The 24462-nt window shown below is 34.3% G+C and overlaps 1 protein-coding gene across 1 annotated transcript in view; it reads right to left on the bottom strand.

Moving 5' to 3' along the window:
- TNKS (tankyrase) overlaps positions 1–24462 on the bottom strand; it is a 214166-nt gene that overhangs the window by 171014 nt on the left and 18690 nt on the right. The window contains exon 2 of the mRNA XM_072776271.1: positions 12880–13104. Within this exon, the coding sequence (XP_072632372.1) occupies positions 12880–13104 (225 nt within the window). The remainder of the gene's footprint in view (positions 1–12879; positions 13105–24462) is intronic.

The raw sequence follows: 24462 nt of genomic DNA, 5'->3' as shown, positions 1-24462 counted from the left end.
TAAAATACTCCATCAGTTTATATTAAACCTTCAAATCATTGTTTCAGACCAAGTATATCACTATTTTGATGCTTTACAGATTTTTTTTTGCTTTACAGATTTTTAAATCCTGTTTTATTCACCAATGTATAAATGTAAATGCCTAGCAAGTATCTTGAACAAAATAGGCACAATTAATACTTAGTAATAAATGTTTGAAAATAAATAGGAACAGATATCTAACAAGCTTGCTATATAATCCTAATAGACAAAAAATATTCAGTATGTTATCACAGTATGTTATCAGTATGACATTCAGCAGTCAAAATCCAAGTTTTCTAACTCGAATGTTTTCCTAAAAAAGAGGCCACACTGGAAACTATAGGGCACATAGATCATGTCATGGCTATTCATACCTATTGTCACCACAGAGTTCATATCCACATTAGTCAATCACTCATTCAGCATTTATTACCAAATACCTACTATGATGTACAAGGTTATGTAATATAGGTAGAGACTCTAAAAAGAGATATATCTCAAGAAAATATGAAGTTTACTAAGATATACATGTAAACAGGCATTAATAATTTAAAATGGTACCTGAGTTTCTTAAGGTATAAAATGATGGTAATAATTCCTCACAAGATCATCATGAGGATTGAATGAGTTACTATAGCAGCTCATAAGTGCTCTGTGTTTGTAATAGTACAACTAAATATAAAAAATGGTTAATAATTTTTAAAAGTCAGTATCTACTTTAGTGACTAGTGCATTGTGGGTGTTCAATAAATGTTCAAAATTTGTCAAAGTACAGAGAAGGTCCTCAGAGGATATGCTATGATTTGGATCTTGAAAATGGTAGAAATACTCCAATGTAAAGAGTGTAAGGTGTTCTCCCAATAAAAGTGGAATTCTGAAGTTTTCCAAAGACATACATATTTGGGAGCATGATGAGAATTTCAGTTCAGTTATTTCCTCCTCCTTGGTTTTTAATATTTTTTAATTTTTTAAATTTCTTTCAAAGATTTTTACTTATTTATTCATAGAGAGAGAGAGAGAGGCAGAGACATAGGCAGAGGGAAAAGCAGACTCCATGCAGGAAGCCCGATGTGGGACTCGATCCTGGGACTCCAGAATCATGCCCTGAGCCAAAGGCAGATACTCAACCACTAAGCCACCCAGGCGTCCTTTATTTCCAACTTAGATTATATGTTACCATTAGATGCATTCTAAAATCTTCCATGGTTCACTAAATACCTGAAATCAAATGATCCAGGCTGATATTAAGATGCTTACAATATGGAACTAATTTATCTTTCTAATATTATCTTGTTACAATTCACTATAAGACTTTCCCATTAAAAAAAAAAAAGACTTTCCCATTAAATTGTACTATGTACTCCATTTTTAAAAAGATACTATCTTCTCAGTCCTCCTAACCTTTATTCTACTCTCCGCACTCAAATATATAAAAATAACTCTTCATCCTTCAAGAATCATCTAAATCTCCACCCTCTCCATAAAATAATCTTTGTTCCCTCCAATATGCTCTCTCCTCCTCTATGTCCTCATGGCACTTCAATACAGTATGATCTTGCTGAGCCTTCTCTCTTAGTTGTCTTAGCTTCCTGTGCAAACATAGTTGACCATCTGCCCAAACTTACCCCCTCTTCTTCCTACTGAAGAGGATCCAATTTTCTTTGGGAAGCAAGGTGCACAGACCTAGGGAATAAATTGTGATTGGTCCTATTTTTGATAATCCCATTCCCATTTGCCAGTGATTAACCTACTTCTGAAAAATGAATTCTTTTTTTTTTTTTAGTATCAGAAAGAGAGAGTCTTGGTGGGGGAGGGAACAGAGGGGAGGAAGAGAAGTAGACCCCCAATGAGTATGGAGCCCAATGTGGGACTCAATATCATGACTCTGAGATCATGACCTGAACCAAAATCAAGAGTTGGATGCTCAACTGAGCCACCCAGGCACCCCTGAAAAATGACAAGTCCTCCAGAAAAGATTTTTCCTCTTAAAAAATATCCTAAGAAAAGAGTCCCCTTTCATAACCTTCTTTCCTGTTTTGGGTATTGATGGGAAAGTATGATTTTTGGAGCTGCTGCAACAACCCTAAAACTAAGAGGAAAAGCTAACGTGTTGGCCTATCCTCTACTTATTGCTGAAACTCGAGTCAATCCTGTAACCTCATATATACTTTCTATTAATAAGTATTTATTGTTTAAGCAATTAATAGTAAGGTGTTCTGTTATTTGCAAGTGACTATATCCCAGATAATACAGCATCTTATTCCAATTCAAGAAAAGGGGCAAAAGGCACAAAGATATTTGACACTCAGGAAGTACAAATTAAAATCATTCTGACTGGGACGCCTAGGTGGCTCAATGGTTTGGTGCCTGCCTTCAGCCCAGGGCTTGATCCTGGAGTCCCAGGATTGAGTCCCACATCAGGCTCCCTGCATGGAGCCTGCTTCTCCCTGTGCCTATGTCTCTCTCTCTGTCTCTGTCTCCGTCTCTCTCTCTCTGTGTCTCTCATGAATAAATATTTTTTTTAAAAAAATATCATTCTGACCTATCCCTACACACCCACTAGAACAGCTAAAATGAAAGAAAGTGGCAACACTAAATGCTGGCACAGATGCAGAGAAATTAGATCTCTCATATACTACAGTAGGAATAGAAAATGATATAACTCTAGAAAATAGTATGACAGTTTCTTTAGAAAACTAAGCATACTCTTTTTTTAAAATTTAAATTCAGTGCTTGCTTTGGCAGCACATATACTAAATTTAAATTCAATTTGCCAACAAATAGTATAACACCCAGTGCTCATCCCATCAAGTGCCCTCCTCAGAAACATACTCTTAACATATGATCCAGCAGTCACACTCCAGAGCATTTATCTCTGAGAAATGATAACTCATAACCACATAAAAACTTGCATATAAATATTCACAGAAGATTTAACTCTAATAGTCAGAAACTGGAAAAAAAACAAAATGTTCATCAATTGGTGAATGGCTAAATCATGGTATATCAATACCATGAAATACTAATCAGCAATTAAAAAAAAAAAACAAAAACAAAAAACTGAAAGGCATTGTGCAGAATGGAAAACAGAGCCAATAAAAAAAAAAAAATCACATACTGTATGATTCCAGCATTCTCAAAATGACAAATTCATACAGACAGAAAACAGAGTAGTGGTTGCTAGTTGTTAAGGATGGGTTTTGAGGACTCAACCATATAAAAGTATACCATAAAGAATGAGAGGGATCTTTGTGATAATAGTTCCATATTTTGATTGCAATGGTAGTCACATTAATTTTCAAGTGTGATAAAATGGCACAGAACTATACACACAATATACCAATACTAGTTCCCTGTGTTTGGTATTATACTATATGTCCATAAGGTGTAACCAATGGGAAAAACTAGGTGAAGAATACATGAGATCTTCTTATACTATTTTTGGGACTTCCTCTGAATCTATATTTCAAAATAAAAAATGAAAAATATATAATAGATGCTTCTTATTATAAAGAGTTTTAAAGAGTCAAATATAAGAAAACAATATGATTTTTAAGATCTGTGGTTTACTGGGAAACACAACAATCTAGCAAAGACAACACACTAGAAGGAAGACTTCTTGAGGCACTGATGTAAAAGTTTTATCAACCTATTATGCAAAGATTTATAGATTCAGTAGTATTAGAGATGAGAGTATGTATTTTTTAATAAATATTTTATACTTTTGTGAATATTTTGTATTATTTAGTCTTGGGGTTCTATAGTATACAATTGAGGGATTCCTAGGCCATTCTAGCCAGTGTTAGCTTATAAGAAGAGCTAAAACCTTAACTTCACCTCCTACCCAAATATCAAACACATTTATGTCCCTATAATAAGTCTGACATAGTCTTATCAATCACCATTGACTAATGATGACTAACTCCACTGCAATCAATGGAGAGGAAGATAAGATACAACATAACTGAGTCAGGAGGCTTTATGAATCAAAAAAATGGGTGAAACAAATCCACATGTCTCCAACACACTGAACACCAGCAAAGACATGTTCCACTGCAACTTTTAACGGATAAAGAGATAGTAGTTTTAAGTGAGTAAAAATAGTTTGATCATTTCAAGAGACTCTATTAACATAATCATCAATAAGAATATTCAAAAAAGAAAATTAATTTTGAACTTAAAAAGTTCTTAGAGCAATAAAGAATACCTATGCTTGCCTGTGGGAGATTTATCAGGAAAACAAAGTAGTATAGATACAAAGCTGCTGCACTCACAATTGGAAAGATTTAATTCAATTCTGTACATGCAGAAATATGACCTAAAGGAGTATTTATAATACAGCTGCATATTAGGAGTTTGGTTTTATATTCTAATGTTTATCAAGTATAACTTATACTTTTAGTTATATGACAAATCTTAGTATTTTTATGGTAGGAAATGGTTTTCTGATACAAAACCTCATAACTGATACTCAAGGACCAATAAATGAAATAAAATAACTAAAAGGGAAGGTAAACTCAGAGAGCCAATGTCATGTGGTAGGCCATTTGACCAGCAATTTAGCAACTAAACATTTCCTTCCAGAGTTAAGATTTAAGGGTTCACCTACTAAATTACTAAATTTCCTTTTCTCCAGAAAAACTAGAGCAAACTACAGCACACAAATAAAGTTGTCAACAAACAGGACAAATCCTCATACCCCGCCCAATAGAATTTGCTATGCATTTAGTTCTCTATGACAATACCAATGACTATTGAGTCTTGTCATTTTTCCCCATCCCCACTAACCTGTTCCATCACATCCTTACATCTTCCTACTCTAACTTGAAATGAAAGTCTGAGATTTCAACATCACCTTTCCTTTGCTTTCTGGGTCACGAAATAAACTAAATAACAAACTGCTCATTAGAGTTTGAATGGTCTCAAAGCACTTCATACAGTAAACCTTTGCAATGGTTACTTTACTCATTTTAGAAACAGATGGACCACGAGTACAGAAAATGGAGATCTGCCCTCAGTAATAAGTGATTTAAGGGAGACAAGAATGAAATCTTGGGGCTCTAATTAGTCTTCAGTTCAACTGAAATATTTAATCATACCTTACACTGAAGATAGTAAAATTCCTGTTTTTATTCTTAAAATTGTTTAAAGATTTTATTTGGAAAAGAGAGAGAGAGAATGAGGAGGGGGTGGGGCAGAGGGGGTCTGATATAGAACTTGATCCCAGGACTTTGGGATCATGACCTGAGAAGGCAGACAACCAACTGAGCCACCCAGGCGCCCTATAGCTTTTATTTTTAAATCTCTGTATCAAGTATAAGATTATATAAATAAAATATTTCCAGGTTCCAGGAATTGAGATGTGGACATCTCTGGACCATTATTTTGCCTACTACATATACCATGTCCCTAATAGTTATAAGTTTTAAAAGCACAACTGTAACACACGTCACCCTCAACCATCTCCTATTATTTCTATAAAATAAGAGCAAGGTAAAAGTAAATAGAACAGTTTCATTATTTTCATTTGATAAATGAAGTAACTAAGGCACAGAGTGTAATCTGCCCCATAATCTGTCCCAAGTCAAAATGCTTGCTAATGAGAAATGCAAGAGTAGTCATCAGGTCCCCTAATTCCTATTTTGTTGTACCTTGCAGCAGACCGTAATAGTCTTCAACTACTCTAAAAGCAAAATCTTCCCTATTGCTGGTAAGTCCTTTGTTCATTTTAATCAGTCTGCAATTTAACAAGTCATCAACTGGGTTATTTATCACCTAAAATGACACACACACATACTCATATATATGTGTGTTTATATAAAAATTACATAAGCTGTATAATGTAATAATGTCTGCTTTAATTTTTTCTAAACCAGAATCTTATCTAGGTTAATATGTTACATTTGATTGAATGAACTTAAGTTTTATCCAGTTGAATGCTCACCAACTAAGGCATGCCTTTTGCCATGGCAAAGAAAGAGAAGAAAAGATAAAATTCAATTATGTAACAAAGACTTGCCAAATAGTAAATAACAGGGAATCAGGTGGAAATCTTATTACATATTAAATAATTAATTGAAATTCTAAATTGGGATAAGAAAAAATGAGAACTGTACCTAAGAATTTTTATTAATTCATTTCAATAGCTAACTTTAATTATGGTATTAAATGATACTATGTAAGGTTGCCTAATCTTTCCTACTAAACCAATTTCCTTAAAGACTTCTTAAAAAATCATCACATCTCTATTTTCTCTCATATTTTTCAATAAATATAAAAATATCTGAATCAATATTACAACAGGAATATAATACAATAGGAACATTATATCTGATGTAATTTTTATATTAACATGAGAGCAGTTACCATTTACTGAGCATATACTGCATAGACATTACATGAAGGTACTTTATCCACATTCTCTCATTTAACCCCCTTAACAACTAACTACATGAAGTGCAGTTATTACTGCCACTTTAATAACTAAAATAAGTAACTTGCTCAAAGACTCACATCTTTTTGACTCCAACTGGTATAATACAATGCCACTGAGCCTGAAAAAAATTTTTAAAGTGCTATTTGTTAGATTTAAAGTAGCAGTTTGAATTTGAGGTTTCCAAGTAAGATATATATATATAGTAAGGATCCTTAGTCCTTTGCATGCAAGATAAGTGAAGTCAAGCATTATTTGAAAGTACAGAGATCAAGAAAGAAAGTGACAGGAGCTTTGTTTCTCTAAAATAATGTCACTTGTTCTATTCAGCCTTTCATAATCCGAAAAAGCTGAAGAACTCTTTATCAAGAGAATTTCAGTTACTTCTCTTCCAATAGTCTTTAGAAGGTATTCCACTGATTTCAAGCTTTCAGTGTTCTAAATAGAAAGTCCTTTGCTTAATTTTTCCCCCCTTTATAGGCAACTTATTCTTTCTGCCTGGAAAACTTTAGTATATACATATATATCTTCCTTAGTGTGTCTTTTCTCATCAATACAGCATGGAACTCTATGAGCCTCTTCAATCTCAAGACTTGGGTTTTTCCAGCTTATTGTTTGTTTAATTATTATGATTTCTTCTATCAGTTACTTTTTTCTTTTTCCCTCCTGAAACTCCTATCACATGTAAGTTTTAAAATAATGTTGACTTCTGGGTCTATTTATCTTTTTCTTTTAAAAAATTGTTTTTATTTACCTTTTGCTTTATGACTTCCTGATTTTGCTCTGTATTTGGGGTTATTTCTCACAAGCGATCTTCTAGGCTACTAATGTGGTCTTTAATTCATCTATTGATTTCTTACTTTGGAAAAAAAATAGATTGTGTTGGCCTCAGGAAGCTTCTTCCCTATTACACTTTAATTTCCCTGAGGGAATGTATTTTTATTTGTTCATTCATGTGTTTATCTAACCCTGACAGCAGTTCTGGGTATGCTGAATGTTCCCTTCTTTGAGAATTTTTCATTTGGTTTACTGAGCTTTCACGTCTAAATGCTTGGTATTCCAATCAGAATTCCACCAGTGTTGCAATACCACACACCTCCATTATCACTGAAATAGTTGGCTGTGGAAGTCAGCGTGCTGTCCCATGCCTTCTGAGGAACCCAGAAATCTCCAAAGGGAACATGCTCTCTGTCCCCTTCTCCCTTGAGAATCACAGAGAATAAGAAGAGATGGGAGTGCAGTATAAATGTAAATAATGTAGCTGCATGGAATTATATAAAGATTAAAGAGATTTCCTTAATATCTTAGAGGTCCCATACTGGAACTTCCACCTAGCTACCTTCTCAAGATCTGTCTCAGTTATATTCATTGGGAAAAGACAGAAACCAATTTGACCTTAATGGGGCAGGGCCACTACCAACACTGCAGGAAAAAAACTGCTGCTATAAATGATTCTTTAATATTGCTAAGTCTTTATACTCAAAATTGTACTATATAAAAGGGTGTGTCTAAATGACCAAAATAAGGCCATCCCTGTCTGCCAGGGTAGAAAGAAGAAAGGTCGGACTCTATAACCTTCTGTATTCCTCCCCATAATGCTCACTCATAGTTTTAAATCTCCAAAATCAGAAAAGCTGTTGGATACCAGTTAGCCAAAATTTAAAAAAAAAAAAAAAAAAAAAAGACAAATGTCCTCAGGACTCCCAGACTTTATGTCAATTAACTTTGTGAAAGATGGGTCTATAACTTGCTTTTAAAATGAAATTTCAAAAAAAAAAAATGAAATTTCAAAGCACTAGCACTTGGATAATCTTAAAAAAAAATCACATGACATATTCAGAAAAGATGTCATTTATTGTAATTTTTGATGACTTTATATCTGGGAGTAGAAAGAAGCAGGGAGAAATGAAAAAGTTCTAAAGGAAAAAAAAAAAAAAGAAAAAGTTCTAAAGGTAGAAAAAATGTTAATTTGTAAAGTAAATTGTATTTGTTAAATATAATATAAAAATCATAACAGCAACATTAATATAATGAACTATGATCTCTGTCTTAAGTAGTTGGTTTAATTATCCAAGCATTTAAAGTTGATTTTTAAAAATAATCTCAGGCTGTATTTTGTTCTTTTTAATGGTAGTTAAAGAGCATCTAAAAAACACAAAGGATAGACTTTTTGGTTTCTTCATGAGAGACACAGAGAGAGAGAGAGACAGAGACACAGGCAGAGGGAAAAATAGGTTTCCTATGGTGAGTCTGATGTGGAACTCGATCCCAGGACCCTGGGATTATGACCTGAGATTAAGGCAGACACTCAACCACTGAGCCACCAGGGTACCCCAAATTTTTGTTTTTTTTACCTGGAAATCTATGCCTCTTAATCCTCTTTACCCAATTCCGCCCATACACCGACCGACTTCCCTTCTGGTAACCACTAGTTATTTTTTGTATTTATGAGTCTGTTTGTTTTTATTTATTTGTTTTGTTGGGATAGAATTTTAAATTGGCCTTTTAAAAAAAAAGTCAATAAAGGGCAAACAGAAGAAACCAGGAAGTCCATATCACATAGCAGTCAGAATTCAGGTTGAGATCTTAACAATTAATAATAGCTATTACACCTTTCAGAATCAGAAAGGCAGAAAATACAAGGGTTGGTGAGTTTGTGAAGAAAAAGGAACCCTCAGGCCCTGTTGGTAGGAATGTAAATTGGTACAGCTACTCAGAAATCAGTACCAGTACTGGAAATCAGTATGGAAGTTCCTCAAAATTTTGAGAGGTGCCTGGATGGCTCAGTCAGTTAAACATCCAGCTCTTGATTTCAACTTAGGTCATGGTCTCAGAGTATGAGATGGAGTCTTGCATTGGGCTCTGTGCTCAGCAGAGTCTGTTTTTCTCTCTCTTTCCCTTTTTCTCTCTCTCTCCCTCTGCCCCTCCCACTGCTCCTGCTCACTCTCTCATATAAATAAATACATCTTTTTAAAAAATTAAAAATAGAAATACCACATAATCCTGTAATTCTACTACTGGGTATTTACCCAAAGGAAACAAAAACACTACTTCAAAAAGATATATGCACCCTATGTTTATTGCAGCATTATTTATAATAGCCAGGATATGAAAGCAATCCAAGTGTTCACTGACAGATAAATAGATAAAGAACATGTGGTGTACATATATATACAACGGACTATCACTCGGCCATAAATAAGGATGAGATCTTGCCATTGACAACAATAAGGATGGACCTAAAGGGTATCATGCTAAGGGAAATAATCAGACACAGAAAGATGAATATCGTATGATTTCACTTATACGTGCAATCTAAAAAACAAAGCAAACAAATAAACAAAAAGCAGAAACAGATCCGTAAATACAGAGAACAAACTGATGGTTGTCAAAAAGGAAGGGGGTGGGGAGATAAGAAAACTGGGTGAAGGTAGTGGGAGATAGAGGCTTCCAGTTATGGAATGAATAAGTCATGGAGATAAAAGGTACAGCACAGGGAATATAGCCAATGGTATTGCATTGTTAACAGATGGTATCTATACTTGTGATTAGCACGGCATAAAGTATAAACTTGTCTAATCACTATGTTGTGCACCTGAAACTAATGTAACATATGTCAATTATATTTCAATTAAAAAATAGCAATCAATATTTATTTACTGTTCACTATATCAAGTACTCTAAGTACTTTACATGTGTCATCAGCTAATCCTTCCAAGAACCCAAGTATTCTCATTTCACATATAACGAAACAGGGTATTTAAGTGGCCCTGAGTCTCACATATAGTGGGTAACTGGTCAGGTCAGGATATAAGCCCAGAGCAAGTGCTTTGAAGCAACCATCCTGTTGCTTTTCTTAAGCCAGTGATAATGTACCTTGGCTCTATCTTTATAAATATCAAAAGTTCACTATTCTACCTTACATATAGAGATACAATGAATCTGAAAATTATCAGGCCAGCATTCCATCATCTAGGTAAAAACCTTTCAAAAATTAATTCTGCACACTCATCTCTCAAAACCATCAGATTCAAGCTTTCAACCAGTTGTCCCAAAGTAGAAATTTGCCCAATAGTATACATTTCAGAATTCTTTAACTATACTCAAATTCAGAAATTACAATATATAAACTGCCAAAAGCTTTGACATATTTGGTTTCCTAATGGGTTTCTGAAAGCTAATTAAATGTACAAAAGGGTCTATAAACCAATCTTGTTTCCCATAATAACTATTTTAATAGCAGCTGTATCCTCAATTATATTTTGATTATAGTTTGAAGGTGCCTTTTCCCTTCCCTCAACTTTTATAAGACACAAGAACTTAAACAGAAGGAAAGCAGTATGTGCCAAAGTACACTGAGGATCGTGGGGCTGGGGGACTATGGGGATCCATTCTTTAAAAATTCATGTCCTACATCTAGTCTTTTATTTCAACGGAACCTAAATAAAAGGAGCATTTTTATTACATACGTTTGGGAGGGGGATTAAGAGTAGGAGGAAAGTACACTAATTTTGATAAGATATTAAAAGCACTGATCAAATGAAAATTCAGAGAAGTACAGGTAGAAAATAGAAAACTGAAGCTTAAAAAGGATAATAATTTAAGAAGGTAAAAATTATATAAAATTCTATGACTAATAACAAAAGAATCCAATGTATATGACAAGGTAAAGGAAGAAGGAATGAAGATAGGGAAGTTGAAAGTCTAGATTAAGTTAGGATATATATCAAGTTCAATAATAATAATCACATGGTAACTTACCACAAGTAACTTAAGAGGTTTTGTGATGAGAGAGGATATTTATAAGTTCAAGTTTCTCAGGGTAGTTTTATGTAATGACTTAGTCCAGGATGTGGTGTTTTAGTGAAGGACTTAGAAGGAAATAAGAGAATCAACTGAAAATGGAAGATCTCAAAGGTCAAAAAGGACCAGGGTATACAAAAGCTCATGTCAATGGATGTGGAAGTTACAAAAGATAATGACAGAGAATGTGATAAAGAAGTTGTTATGTGGGCAGCCCTGATGGCACAGCAGTTTAGCGCGGCCTGCAGCCCAGGGCATGATCCTGGAGACCCAGGATCGAGTCCGACATCGGGCTCCCTGCATGGAGCCTGCTTCTCCCTCTGCCTGTGTCTCTGCCCCTCTCTCTGTTTCTCATGAATAAATAAATAAAATCTTAGGGAAAAAAAAAAAAGAAGTTGTTATGTCAGGCATTGCAATAATTTGAGGGAAAATGAAAAATATACTGGAGGCTGGAATAGATGACTTTGAAGAGGGAAAACATCTTAATAACCACACCACCACTATATCTTTAAAAATGACAAATGTTGGGATCCCTGGGTGGCACAGTGGTTTGGCGCCTGCCTTTGGCCCAAGGCGCGATCCTGGAGACCCGGGATCGAATCCCACATCGGGCTCCCGGTGCATGGAGCCTGCTTCTCCCTCTGCCTGTGTCTCTGCCTCTCTCTCTCTCTCTCTCTCTCTCTCTGTGACTATCATAAATAAATAAAAATTTTTAAAAAAATGACAAATGTATTTGAGTTTTATGATAAAGATAAACATGAAAGATTAAACTTGAAATGAATGTCAACCCAGAAGATAACAATTATGCAAATCAACCTGCCACAGACTAAACAAACATCCACCATCTTGAGGGTAAAGAAATAGATACACCCAAAAGAAACTAAGATTGTCTTCTGAAAGCTTGTTTTAGACTTCAGAATGAAAGGTATACAATAAAGCAAACTCTAATACACACACACACATTTAGATAAATATAAAAGAGAAGGAACTCTTGATTAAATACAATTTCATATCATCTCTAAATTTAAAATGGTTGAAAACTGCAATTTTACTTGAAATTGCTTTTTTTACTAGACTATGGCACATGTTGAACATATTAAGCTTTCCATTACTGTATTTGAACCACTCTATAATACTGATGTTCACTTTTAGCAACATAAAGAAAAAGATTTTGCCTTAGTGCTAGATGACTTTCCTTGAATCAACCTAAAGCATCTGAGTATGTCATCCAATTCAGTAAGAACTTGTATTTTATAATGGCTTTCATTTGATGCTAGGATGGAAAATTTGTATTTCTTTTAGAGAGACTGTAAATTAACTAAATTTATAACAGTAATCCATCAAAATTTAGTTCCAGATCAGTTAGCATTTGACTTGTATTTGGAGAGTTAATGTCATGAATCCCGTTCTTAACCAACTTTATATTGGCATCTCCCTACTTTCCTTTGATGGGAAAAAAATTGCTTCCAAGAATAAGAAGTCATAAAAAGCCTCTACTTATTCTGAGAGAATACTATTCTCAACACAATGAAAAAAGAAAAGAAAAAATGGTAAACCTTTATTTAAAATTTTATACCTGTCAGGTTGATCTTACAATTTAGGTATCATCAAGTAATACTTACCAATACATACATCGATTTTCCCTTTAATAGCAGCTTCATGCAGAGGGGTATAGTTCCAGTTATCCCGGGCATTTGGATCAGCTCCTTGACATAGTAACAGACTCACAACCTCAGCATGGCCAAAAGAACAGGCATTATGAAGTGGGATGAGACCTCCATCATCACGAGCATGGACATTAGCACCCATCTGTAGTAAGTGTTCTACGACATCCTTCCTTCCAAACCCTAAAAAAGAAGGGTAATATACAATGAAGCAATTTTGTAAAAAGAATCATTAATATTCCTTTAATAATATTAGCAAATATGAACACTTGAAATACTGTCTTTAATAGCAAAAAGGGTTAAAAAATTGGCTACCATTCAAATGGATTCCCTCCTATACAGGACTCAGAACTAAGAAAGCTCTCCCTTTAGTCTTTGGGTAGTTCATTCAAAATACATTTCTTCAACACCTTTTATACGTTGGGCAACTTCGCTAGAAATACAAAATGAATGAGACTCCCATCCCCTCATGCTTCACAAGAAAAAATTATGTATACAAAGTCCATCTCTATATTTTAAGAAATAAAGGTTATTTAAATACTCCTGACAACCAAATCTAAAACAAATTACAGCACTTAACATTATACCAGGAAAATCAGAGATGAATGGATACCAGAAATATGTAGTAATAGTTTGGTTACAAGAACTTTGCAAAGGAAGAACTAAAGATAATGCCAAAATATCTATTATTGGGATTCACGGCCAAATGAAAAGTAAAACAATGCCAGCCTGGATTTAGTGAGTCTGAGGAATATGACAAACAAATGGGAATACAGGCATTCAGAAATACAGAACCAGAAAACTGGTAAGAAATATCAAAAGTGTCAGACAGAAAAAATGGGGGGAAAGAGCCAGAACTGATCAGAATCAGTGTATGTACTAGGCAGAGAAAGGTAAAAATTACCAAGAAAGGACAACATTATAGAAGTCAAAGGGCAACAACATCATGCAAAGTCCAGATGATGAGGATTTAGAAGGGTAAAAAAGCCACTGACAATTTTAAATTATAGTACAGTGATGAAATTACAAGCTATACTGCAATGGATTAAAAAGAAAGAGAAAAAAAAAAAAAAGAAAGAGGACTATAAAAGCATTAGTATTTTTACCTTTAAAGCTAATACCTTTCTTAATGATTCTTTCTTTTCTACTTTAAATTTTATTTGGTCTTATTGTTTAAGTATCACTACCTCCATGCTATTACTTACTGTGTTATATAGTTAGAAAGTGGCATCATAAATAAAACTAAAAGAATAAAATGGTCATATCTTCCTCCATTTTATGCATATAAACTGAGAACAATGAGAAAAATTTAATAAAAAAAAGATTTATTTCAACTCCACACTATCTACAGAAATTCATTCAATCCAAGAAAACAGGCTCTAAGAAAAAGTCTCCCCCCCCCCAAAAAAAAAGAAAAAGAAAGAAAGAAAAAGTCTCCAAAGTAAAAGACATCTTTCCATAGATACATTATCAGAAAGTCAGAACTAGGTTTCCATAGAAAATATCCTTCAAATTAAGCTGAAAATTTTGGGTGAAAAGAGGTCAATTATGTATCACTTACTGAAATACCAAAAAGTATAGGATACATGCCAATACAACTATCACCATCTTGTTATTTGTTTTTTAATACTTGCACAACTTTACAGATGTTAGATTCTGTTTATTTCTCCAACTTCAGTGTCCTTCACCCTATCATCACCCCTTACTCTTCACTGGGCCATAGGTGTTTTCCTTATTCATGAGGATTTCAAGATTTTCCTTCCATGGATTTGAATAAAGTCTGCATGGCAAACTCACATTTCCCCAATCAATGCATTGATAATATCTGAGAATGAATTTCCTTTCTTTACTAATAAACAAGTAAATTAAAATTAAATACTTTTTAAAATTTATTGAGATTTTAAAAGGTATTCGTTATAACTTTGAAACAAAATGGCAAAGTGTGTGTTTACTTTTTACTAATATTTTCAGATCTAAAATATAAAAACCAAACCAAAAAATGCTTGGTACCAGACACAGTGTGGGGAAATGTAATTGTGCCCACACACTAATAATTTGAGTGTAAACTGGTACCACATTTTAGAAAAAAATACAGCGTTACATGAACAAAGACTCTGCATCAAGATGTTTATGAAAGCATTAAAAAAAAAAAGAAAGCATTATTATAGAAAACCCTGGAAATAATTCAGATGTCCAACAATATAGGCTCTGTTAAATAAATGGTTTTTCATATAACATCATCCTATACTAAAAGGATGCTATAGAACATTGTGAACATACTTTTTTTTTTTTTTAAAGATTTTATTTATTTATGCATGAGAGACATAGAGAGAGAGAGAGGCAGAGACACAGGCAGAGGGAGAAGCAGGCTCCATGCAGGGAGCCTGACATGGGACTTGATCCCGGGTCTCCAGGATCCCACCCTGGGCTGAAGGCGGCGCTAAACCGCTGAGCTACCAGGGCTGCCCCATTGTGAACATACTTAATGCCACTGAACTATACATTAAAAAATGGCTAAAAGGGTAAATTTTATTTTTACAAAATTAAAAATTATTATTATTTTTTAAGATTTAGTTTTTCTTTTTTTTTTAATTTATTTTTTATTGGTGTTCAATTTACTAACACCAGAATAACCCCCAGTTATTTACAGAATAACCCCCAGTGCCCGTCACCCATTCACTCCCACCCCCCCGCCCTCCTCCCCTTCTACCACCCCTAGTTCGTTTCCCAGAGTTAGCAGTCTTTACGTTCTGTCTCCCTTTCTGATATTTCCCACACATTTCTTCTCCCTTCCCTTATATTCCCTTTCAATATTATTTATATTCCCCAAATGAATGAGAACATATAAGATTTAGTTTTTCATGAAAGACACAGAGAGATAGGCAGAGGGAGAAGCAGGCTCCCTGCAGGGAGCCCAATGCAGGACTCACCCCATGACGAGAGATCGCAACCTAAGCCAAAGGCAAACCACTCAACCACTGAGTCACCCAGGTGCCCAACCCCCCTGCTTTTTTAAATTTTTAAATCTGTATATTTTACTGCAGTTAAAAAAAAATTTTTAAACTTTAAACCATATATGCAAGGAAACACAGGATACTAACAGAAAAACATAGAAAAGTGTTTTTAGATTAGTCTTTTAGATTAAAAATATATAAAAATACAGGCAGAAATATACACACACACATATTTGAAGACAGAAAAAAAAGACTAAATCATTAAGTAGTGGGATTATAGAATTTCCCTTTCTTCTTTTGTTTTCTTATTATACAAAAACACAATTTTGTATAAAATATATCTAAAGTGTGTACACATACATGTTTATAAAAGAGGGTAGAGGTAAGCAGGCAAAATCAGTAAACAATGAGGAAATTATATTTTTTAACTTGGTCTTGAATTAATAAAATGTATTATTAAATCAGAGGTTTTGTTATCCACAAAACAGTTCCCTATTTAAACTACTTAGAAATTTAGTACTCAGTAATTTAGAAAAGTTTATTTAAAGCATAAAGTTTACTTAAAACATAGAGTCTACCTGTTCCATTGAGTACAAGTCATAATTGGTCACTCATCATTCTATACTGTTAAATATTTATACGTTATTTCTACACATAAAGAGCATTCATTATCTCTGATGGTTATAGGAGGCCTTTGTTTCACAAACAACGTTTGTAGTCATAATTATCCCTATAATTGAATTGCTTATTTGGGTCTAAAGAACCAAAATAAAAATAGTAATTAGGATCACAGTCAAAGAACTGCATAGAATTTGAAGTAACTTATCACTAATTAACTCTTTGGAAAATAGTCCCTAAGTGAAAGCATTACAGACATACTGCAGACAAGATTTTCAGTGTCTCATTTCATTAAGCTAGCACATGTTTAAAAAAACGGCTAAATTTTACACAATTTTTTAACGTTACTATTTATACATAGTTGCTACTTATACATATATTTATAGCTCAGTGTTATGAAGTACAGAAGGAATAGCAATATACTGTCTCTCTCTCTGATCCAGCAAAGGTCACTAAAAACTAAGACTCGTTCTCTGCTCTTTACCAACACACGGTATGTGCTATTGAGTTACACTAGAGGTATAATTTAACTTTTACAGAAAAACTCTTTTTGCTCAAAGTACATGCCCTATTCTTGACAACACTAAAAATAACAATAACGGTAAATAACATTTAGTAAGCTCTTATGTGGGTCAAAAAGGATGCCAAATACTTGACATGCATCAGCTCCTGATGATAACACCCCATGAGAGATACCATTATCCTCATTTTGTTAAATAAATTCTTCCCTCGGTGCTGAGATTCATGAGCTGTGCTTCTAAATGAACAAGTTAGTGATTAAATGCAGAAAGAAAGTAAAACTGAGTGATAATGAAAATAATGATGGAAAATCAATTCTGTCTACTGCCCAGTGCTACCATTTCAGTCTGTGGCTCTATAACCTGTCTAGACTTCGGCGTATATACAGCCTTCTACCAGCATATAACCTTATAACTGGTCTCTTTGCTGTCACATGTGCTGCCCTACAATTCATTCTTAACACAGTAGGCAGAGTGATCTTTTCAAGGCATATATCAGATTAGGTCACTTCCCTACTTAAAATCCTGCAATGGGCTTCCATAACACATACAATAAAATATTACTACAAAATCCTTAGGACCTACAAGGCTTTATATGAGCTGGCTCCTCTCACTTCTCCTATGTCATTGAGTTTTATTTGCCACGTCTTTCACTTTCTGTTCCCTGAATACAACAAACTCCTTTCAGCCTAGGCGACTTTGCACTGCTCTGCTTGAGAACTTGGACCTGGATCTTCACATGCCCAGCTCCTTCTACCTTGTAATTATCTGCCCAAAGATAAGCAACTCAGAGGACTCTGACCACTCAATTTAAAGTCATTCATGCATGCACACATACTTTTCCATCATTATTTTCATTATCACTCAGTTTTACTTTCTTTCTGCATTTAATCACTAACTTGTTCATTTATCTATTTATCTTTTATAGATATTCCCACTCAAGATGTTCCATAAAAAGAGGTATTCTTGAGTTATGAACTGTCTTATGAACTGTGTGTATTTCCATCTAAAATAGTGCCTGATACACAGTATGGCTTCAATAAAATATTCGCTGATTACATGAATATACATGTTACTTACTTCAGTATAACTAAATCAAAAAGAGTAAGTAAGTAGCTCTTAACTTTATATTCTTAATTTGCAAAATGAAAACATTTAAAGGCTTCTTCAGCTACAAGAACAGCAAAAATATTTTTAAATACTTAAACAAAACACCAAATTTTCACAAAGGAAAATCACCTGTAATGTCATCATCATCCAGAGATAACCACCATGAACATTTTGATGATTAAACTTCCAGATTTCTTTTTTTTTTTGCGTGTGTGTGTGTTTATATTTAAACATCTTCGTTCTGCCTTTTCACTTTTCAACTACCACATATTTTTTCAGGTAAAAATTTTAAATGTATACATCATTTTCTTATGAATTACTTAGCATTCTACTACATCGATATATCATAATTTATTTAGTTGGGTGACTTCATTATAAAAAGGCAATTTTGCCATTATAAAAAGTTAAAATAGATATCCTTATACACAAACCTTCATACATCTGTCCAGTTCTTTAAGATAAATGCCTCAAAATAGGACTGGGTCAAAGGATACATGTTTAAAATTTCCTATGTTGCCAAACTGTCCTCTAATTCAGTCTATCAATTTTCATTTTTAGCCAAATGCTTGAGCACACCCATTTCCCCATCTTGTATACATGAACACAGATTTATAAGCTTTACAAACAAAGAAGCAAAAATTAAAAATTCATTGCTTAATTTCCATTTTTGGAGTTCAGACATTTGTTCTTTTTTTAGAAAATTAAATATATGAATACAGCTGAAATCTCTTAATCCTAGTCTTCTCCTTTTTTCCCCAAAGGAGGAGAATAAACTCAATGTTTATTATACTTGCCCATATTTTTATACTTTTCATATATGTTTTTAAACATGAGTTTATTTATTTATATACGTCTCATATTCCATTTTATTAGATTATATGTATTCAAATTATATTGTCAAAATCACATGGTCTTCAATCTCTATTAGTGATAGTTGTGGCAATTATCCCCTCTTGCTTACCTACAGAAACTCAATTATTGCTCAGGAATTGGTCAGAATATATTAGCTAAGAGAAGGTAAACCTTTCCCTAGCCCAGGAAGTAAATCCTGCTTACTGTGAGCCAGAAATGTGATTTTACTCCTATTTGGCAGTGACTGGCAAGGAGACAGAATGGAAAACCTAGAAGCTAGAAAGACTTTTCTCCCCACTAACACAGAAGGTGTGTAGAGGAAAAAGGCCCCTTTTTCTTCTCTCCCTTCCTCTCTATTTCTAGAAAATTTTCACACAAGGTTGTGACATTCAGAGCTGCTGATACCATGATCAAGAGAATTATGAAAATCCTAGCAGAGAACCCTAGTGTGCTCACAACTCTGAGTATTTGAAAAATTATTGAACTTCCTACCTCTAGACTTGTCAAGCAGGAAATAAATATCCTCAGGCTTAAGTTTTTTAGTTGAATTTTGGAATATTTGGAGCTGAACCCATGCAAATTGATACAAACATATGTATCAATGTTATGGTTGTATGTTCACTGATCATTCAAGTTTTATCTATCAGCCTTCAGTTCATTGTCTAGACCTAATTTCTTTGTCTTTTCTTATTATTTTGTAGATCCTTATATGTTCTAAACACTAATCTTGTACCGGTTACATGCATTAAAAATACATTATTTTGTTTATGGCTTGTCTTTACACTCTACAGTGTTTGACTTCAGACAAGTTTTAAACTTTAACATAATAAAATATATCTTTCCCTACACTATACTTTCTAAATAATCTGTAAGAAATCTCTATTCCTACACTGTTCATACATTTTCTTCTACATTACTCTTATAATTCTGTTTTCCATGTTAGGTCTTTAATCTATCTGTATATATGGTGCGAGTCAGAGATCTAATTTTATGTTTTCCATATCTTTTCTTTTTGGTTGATCAGTGTAATAGTTTAACTTCAAAAAAGTCTAAAATACCAAGTAGGGCAGTGCCAATTCCCCTTGTTCCTCTTTAAAAATTATCTTGGTTATTATTACTTTTTGATGTTCAATGTAATTATCTTTAAGTTCCATGAAGAAATGTGTTAGAAAAACTTTTTAAATCTCATTGATTAGAATTCTAAGATGACAAATTTACAATACTGAGTCTTCTAATCCATGTATATACCATATATCATGTGTATCCACATGTACCATATACATACCTTTCCTCAGATTCACATCTTTCATTTTGTGTTTTTTCTCCATTAATATCTTGCACATATTTTTCATGGATTTGGGGATATCTTAAGGTTTTTGTTGATACTGGGATAGAGAGGGCAGTGGTACATTAGGGGTGGTCAATAAAACCAGATGACACAGAGCCTCTGAGTCATAAAGAATTTGGATCTAAGCAGGAGTTTGCCAGCCAAGATTTGTCTGTTAGCTAACATGACCAGAGGTAGTAATGACACAAAATGAGGTCAGAAGACAGGCAAGAGCTAGATGATGTAGGACCTTTATCAGTGAGGAACACATCCAGCTGCAAATAACAGAATACTTAACTAGTGAAACAAGAAAGAAAAGAAAAGATAAATCTCACATGCCTTACTAAATTTGTCCAGTCAGAGGCAATTCAGGCTCATACAGCAATTTAAAAAGTGCTCTTTAAAAATTTTTGCACTCTGGCCAGCTTAGCATGTATAAGCCATCTTCTACTTGTTTGTCACCTCATAGTCACAAAAGAGTGACACCTAAAAGCCTGGTGTTCAGGTTCCCACAAAAGAAAGAAGAGAGCAAAGGGAGAAAAAGGCTTTCTTTTAGTCTTTATTATTAAGGAAGCCTCTCTAAGATACTTTCACTTACATCTCATTAGCCAAAAGTGAGTCATCTGTCCAGCTCCCCCCAAAATCTGGAAAATCAGTTCTTTTATAGCTGGGCCCACTGCTGCCTCCTACAAAATCTAAGATCTGTTAGTGAAGATTAAGGAGACAATGAATTTCTGGGTGAATAACCAAAGTTATCTATCACAGCTTTCTAAGTCATGGGTAAGAAGTTTGGATTTTATTTTAAGTATGTGAATAGCCATCTATAAGAGAAACTACTTGATTGTATTCAAATCTTAAAAGGATTATCAGTTGGCTAGGTGAAAAATAGAATGGAGAAGGTCAAATGCAAAATCAGAGAAAGAGGCTAAGAAAAAATCTGCCACAGTTAGGGCAAGAATTGATGGTGGCTTGGAATAAGACAGCAGTACAGATGGGTCAAAAAGGAACGGCAAGAAAGATTGGCTGCCAGGTTTCTAGCCTGAATAACTCACTTTATGGAGGTGCCATTTGGGGAAGGATCAGGGCAAGCAGTTAGCAATAAAAAGCTCACCCAGATGAACTGTTCTTCTCTAACTACTAACATTAAGCAACAAGAACCTATTTTGTAAACTGTAGCATATGCTTTCCCCTAAACAGTGTATGAGAAACAGTTACATTATTTTCCATATTCTAAGAAATTTGTAAATATACTGTGTGGAAATCATTGTGCTGGTACTGTGAGGAAAATCTAAATTCGTAACACAAAACCTAACCTCAATATGTCACCAGTTAGACCCCTGCTTTTTACTGTCTACCTGCTTGTACTGACTAACCTTTGTCTTACATTTTTCCTTAAAGTTTTCTTTTTTTATTTTTTATTTATTTATTTATTTTTAAAGATTTTATTTATTTATTCATGAGAGACACAGAGAGAGAAAAAGAGAGAGAGAGAGAGAGAGAGAGGCAGAGACATAGGCAGAGGGAGAAGCAGGCTCCATGCAGGGAGCCCAATGTCGGATTCGATCTCTGGACTCCAGGATCACGTCCTGAGCCTAAGGCAGATGCTTAACAACTGAGCCATCCAGGGGTCCTCTTGAAATTTTTCTTTCTGGCTCACCTCTTAACTCAGGCAAATGAAACCCCAAACCCCCTTCCGGTGATGGCGACTACCCAGACCACCCAAACCCCTGAAATGCACCTGTGCGGATGCACTGTGGAGTGACCCCTGGAATGACCAGAAATTACCTTTACCTCATTATAATACTATAAAATCTCCACCCAACAAGGAGGCCCAGCTTCCAGTTTCCGGCTTTACTACATTTTATGAAGGAAATTACATGCTATAATGATATTCTCTAATGTGGGGAGTGGGGAAAGTCTTGTGACATGTTCTTTAAAAATGTCAAGGGCTTTCTAGATACTAGGTTAAATTCTGTGTCCAGTATACACAGAACCACAGATACCCAGTAACAGATTCCTGGCTACTTTATAATAAATATCCTATGACAAAGAAACATAAATTTTCTATTTAATATTCAAAGTCATCATTGCTTCTTCTTCTAAATTCAATTCTAACTACATTAGCCTTTAAACACAGAACTATTCTACACTTCATTAGATCATAAGCCACTGTTAAGCAACAGGGAGTACACATATTCCCTGTAGTTTCTAAAATAACAATTTAGAAAACAAACTACAAAATGACTTCAATGTCAATGACGTTGCATGTTTTTCATTTGTCAAAGACAGAATCTCATCAATTAATTTCTCCACTTTGTAGAACCTGATTTAGAAAAACGTTTATGCTTAAAGTAGTAATTAATTAGCAAGCATTGTCAAGAATGTGTGCCTTACCTAAACCCAAATGAGAAACCACCAGAAGGGTAACAGTTGAATTCCAGATTCCAGCTTAAAACAACAACAAGAAAGTGTAAGAAATCATCCTTTGAGGAAGAAAAACAAAATGTTTGAGTACCACTGTGAGAAGGAACATCAGCTCAAGATAGATCTGGTATCCTGGACAGAAGGGAGGCCAGAGGAAAGTATCCTAATTGTGTCCTTTAACTCCTCAACACAGTCACATTGTCCCCTATGCTCCTGTGAAATATAAAGCAATATTTCCAGTTCAATTCCAACCAAAAGAAGAGGGATAACATCAAGGTAAAATATTAGAACTTGGTTGGGATGGGACTCCCAATTAGGCAACTACAATGAAGATGACAACACTTGAAAAAGATAAGGGGCAGAGAAATTCAACCAGGGAGGGGTTGAGCAAAACTTTCATCCGGAGCCTCTTTACTCTAAGACATGCCCATATTTATCCCAACCAGCTGGAGGACCAAAACAGAACACAGGCTTTCCCCACCCTTAAATCTGACCCCCACCAAGCCCATTCTCCTGTAATAATGCAATATTGGCCCAACTAGCTATTAGTTTCAAAGGAATATAAACTCAGCAGAAAAAAACATGTCTGAGGAGTACAAGCACCATGAAAGAACAGTAAACCAAAAGCAGAATTAATAGACCAAAAAAAGACTTTTAAAACAGGCAAAGTAAATGCTTCAGGAGAAAATAATGGAGAATACTGAAAGCATGACATAGGAACAAATATCAATCAGGTAAAACCAACTGGAAATATTGTCATGAAAAATATAAGTGGAAAAATAAAAACATATAATGAATTGATTGAATAGTAATGAAAACAAGGAATAAATTCCTGAGAAAATCAGGTTGAAAAACTACCCCAGAAAGTATCTAATAGGGATAAATAGAAGAAGAAAGGAGAGGTAGAGAAGAGAAGATATCTACACACATGGATATAATGACAGCACTTCTCATAATTAAAGGAAAATGTAAAGTTTCAGATTAGTAAAAGTTCACAGAACAACAAAGAGAATGGACAGACACATGCAATCTGGCAATATTAAACGCTGTGAAATTTCTAAATCCTTCAGTAAGAAAACACAGACAATTTACAAAAACAGTTTTTACTTTAGACTAAAGTCAATTTTCCCAATTTTAAAGAAAAGCATTTTGATGCTTAATTTCCTATCTAGCTAGCTTTTTATTTACATAAGAGAGTAAAATTAATCTCAGGTATGTAAAATCTCAAAGCTGACACAAAAAGATGCTAGTTGAAAGTATTCTCATCAGAATACTCAGCATGATGAAAAATGGATTTGGGGTGTGTGTGTGTGTGTGTGTGTCCAGGAACATTGAACAATGAACATCCTAGCAAATAATTGCAACGTGTGGGTTACAAAGAGCATACAGCCATGCAAAGTTAACAGAGCCTGGAGTAGGAAAGCTTCTCTAATGAAGTGATTATTTTGAGCTAAGGTCTAGAGAATAAGCAGTTAACCAGAAAAAATGATTGGAATAAATGGTTCCAAGGAGGACAAGGTATAGTATATTTGAAGCTCAAGTGGTGAGAAATGCTTTACACATTCAAGTAGCTAAAAGAAGTTCAGAATGGTTCAGAAAGACAGTAATAAAGATTCTGAAATAGGCGACAATGTGGAATCAACTAATTTTCTACCACAAAAATCATGGAGAAGCAGGATCATCCTTCAAAACCAATGTATCTGAACTAAAAATCCTTTAAACTCTGTATGTCAGGGGA

Source organism: Canis lupus, chromosome 15 (assembly GCF_048164855.1).
Source record: "Canis lupus baileyi chromosome 15, mCanLup2.hap1, whole genome shotgun sequence".
Lineage (NCBI taxonomy): Eukaryota > Metazoa > Chordata > Mammalia > Carnivora > Canidae > Canis > Canis lupus.
Note: the sequence above shows the minus strand (reverse complement) of the source record. Positions and strands in the feature narration are given on the sequence as shown.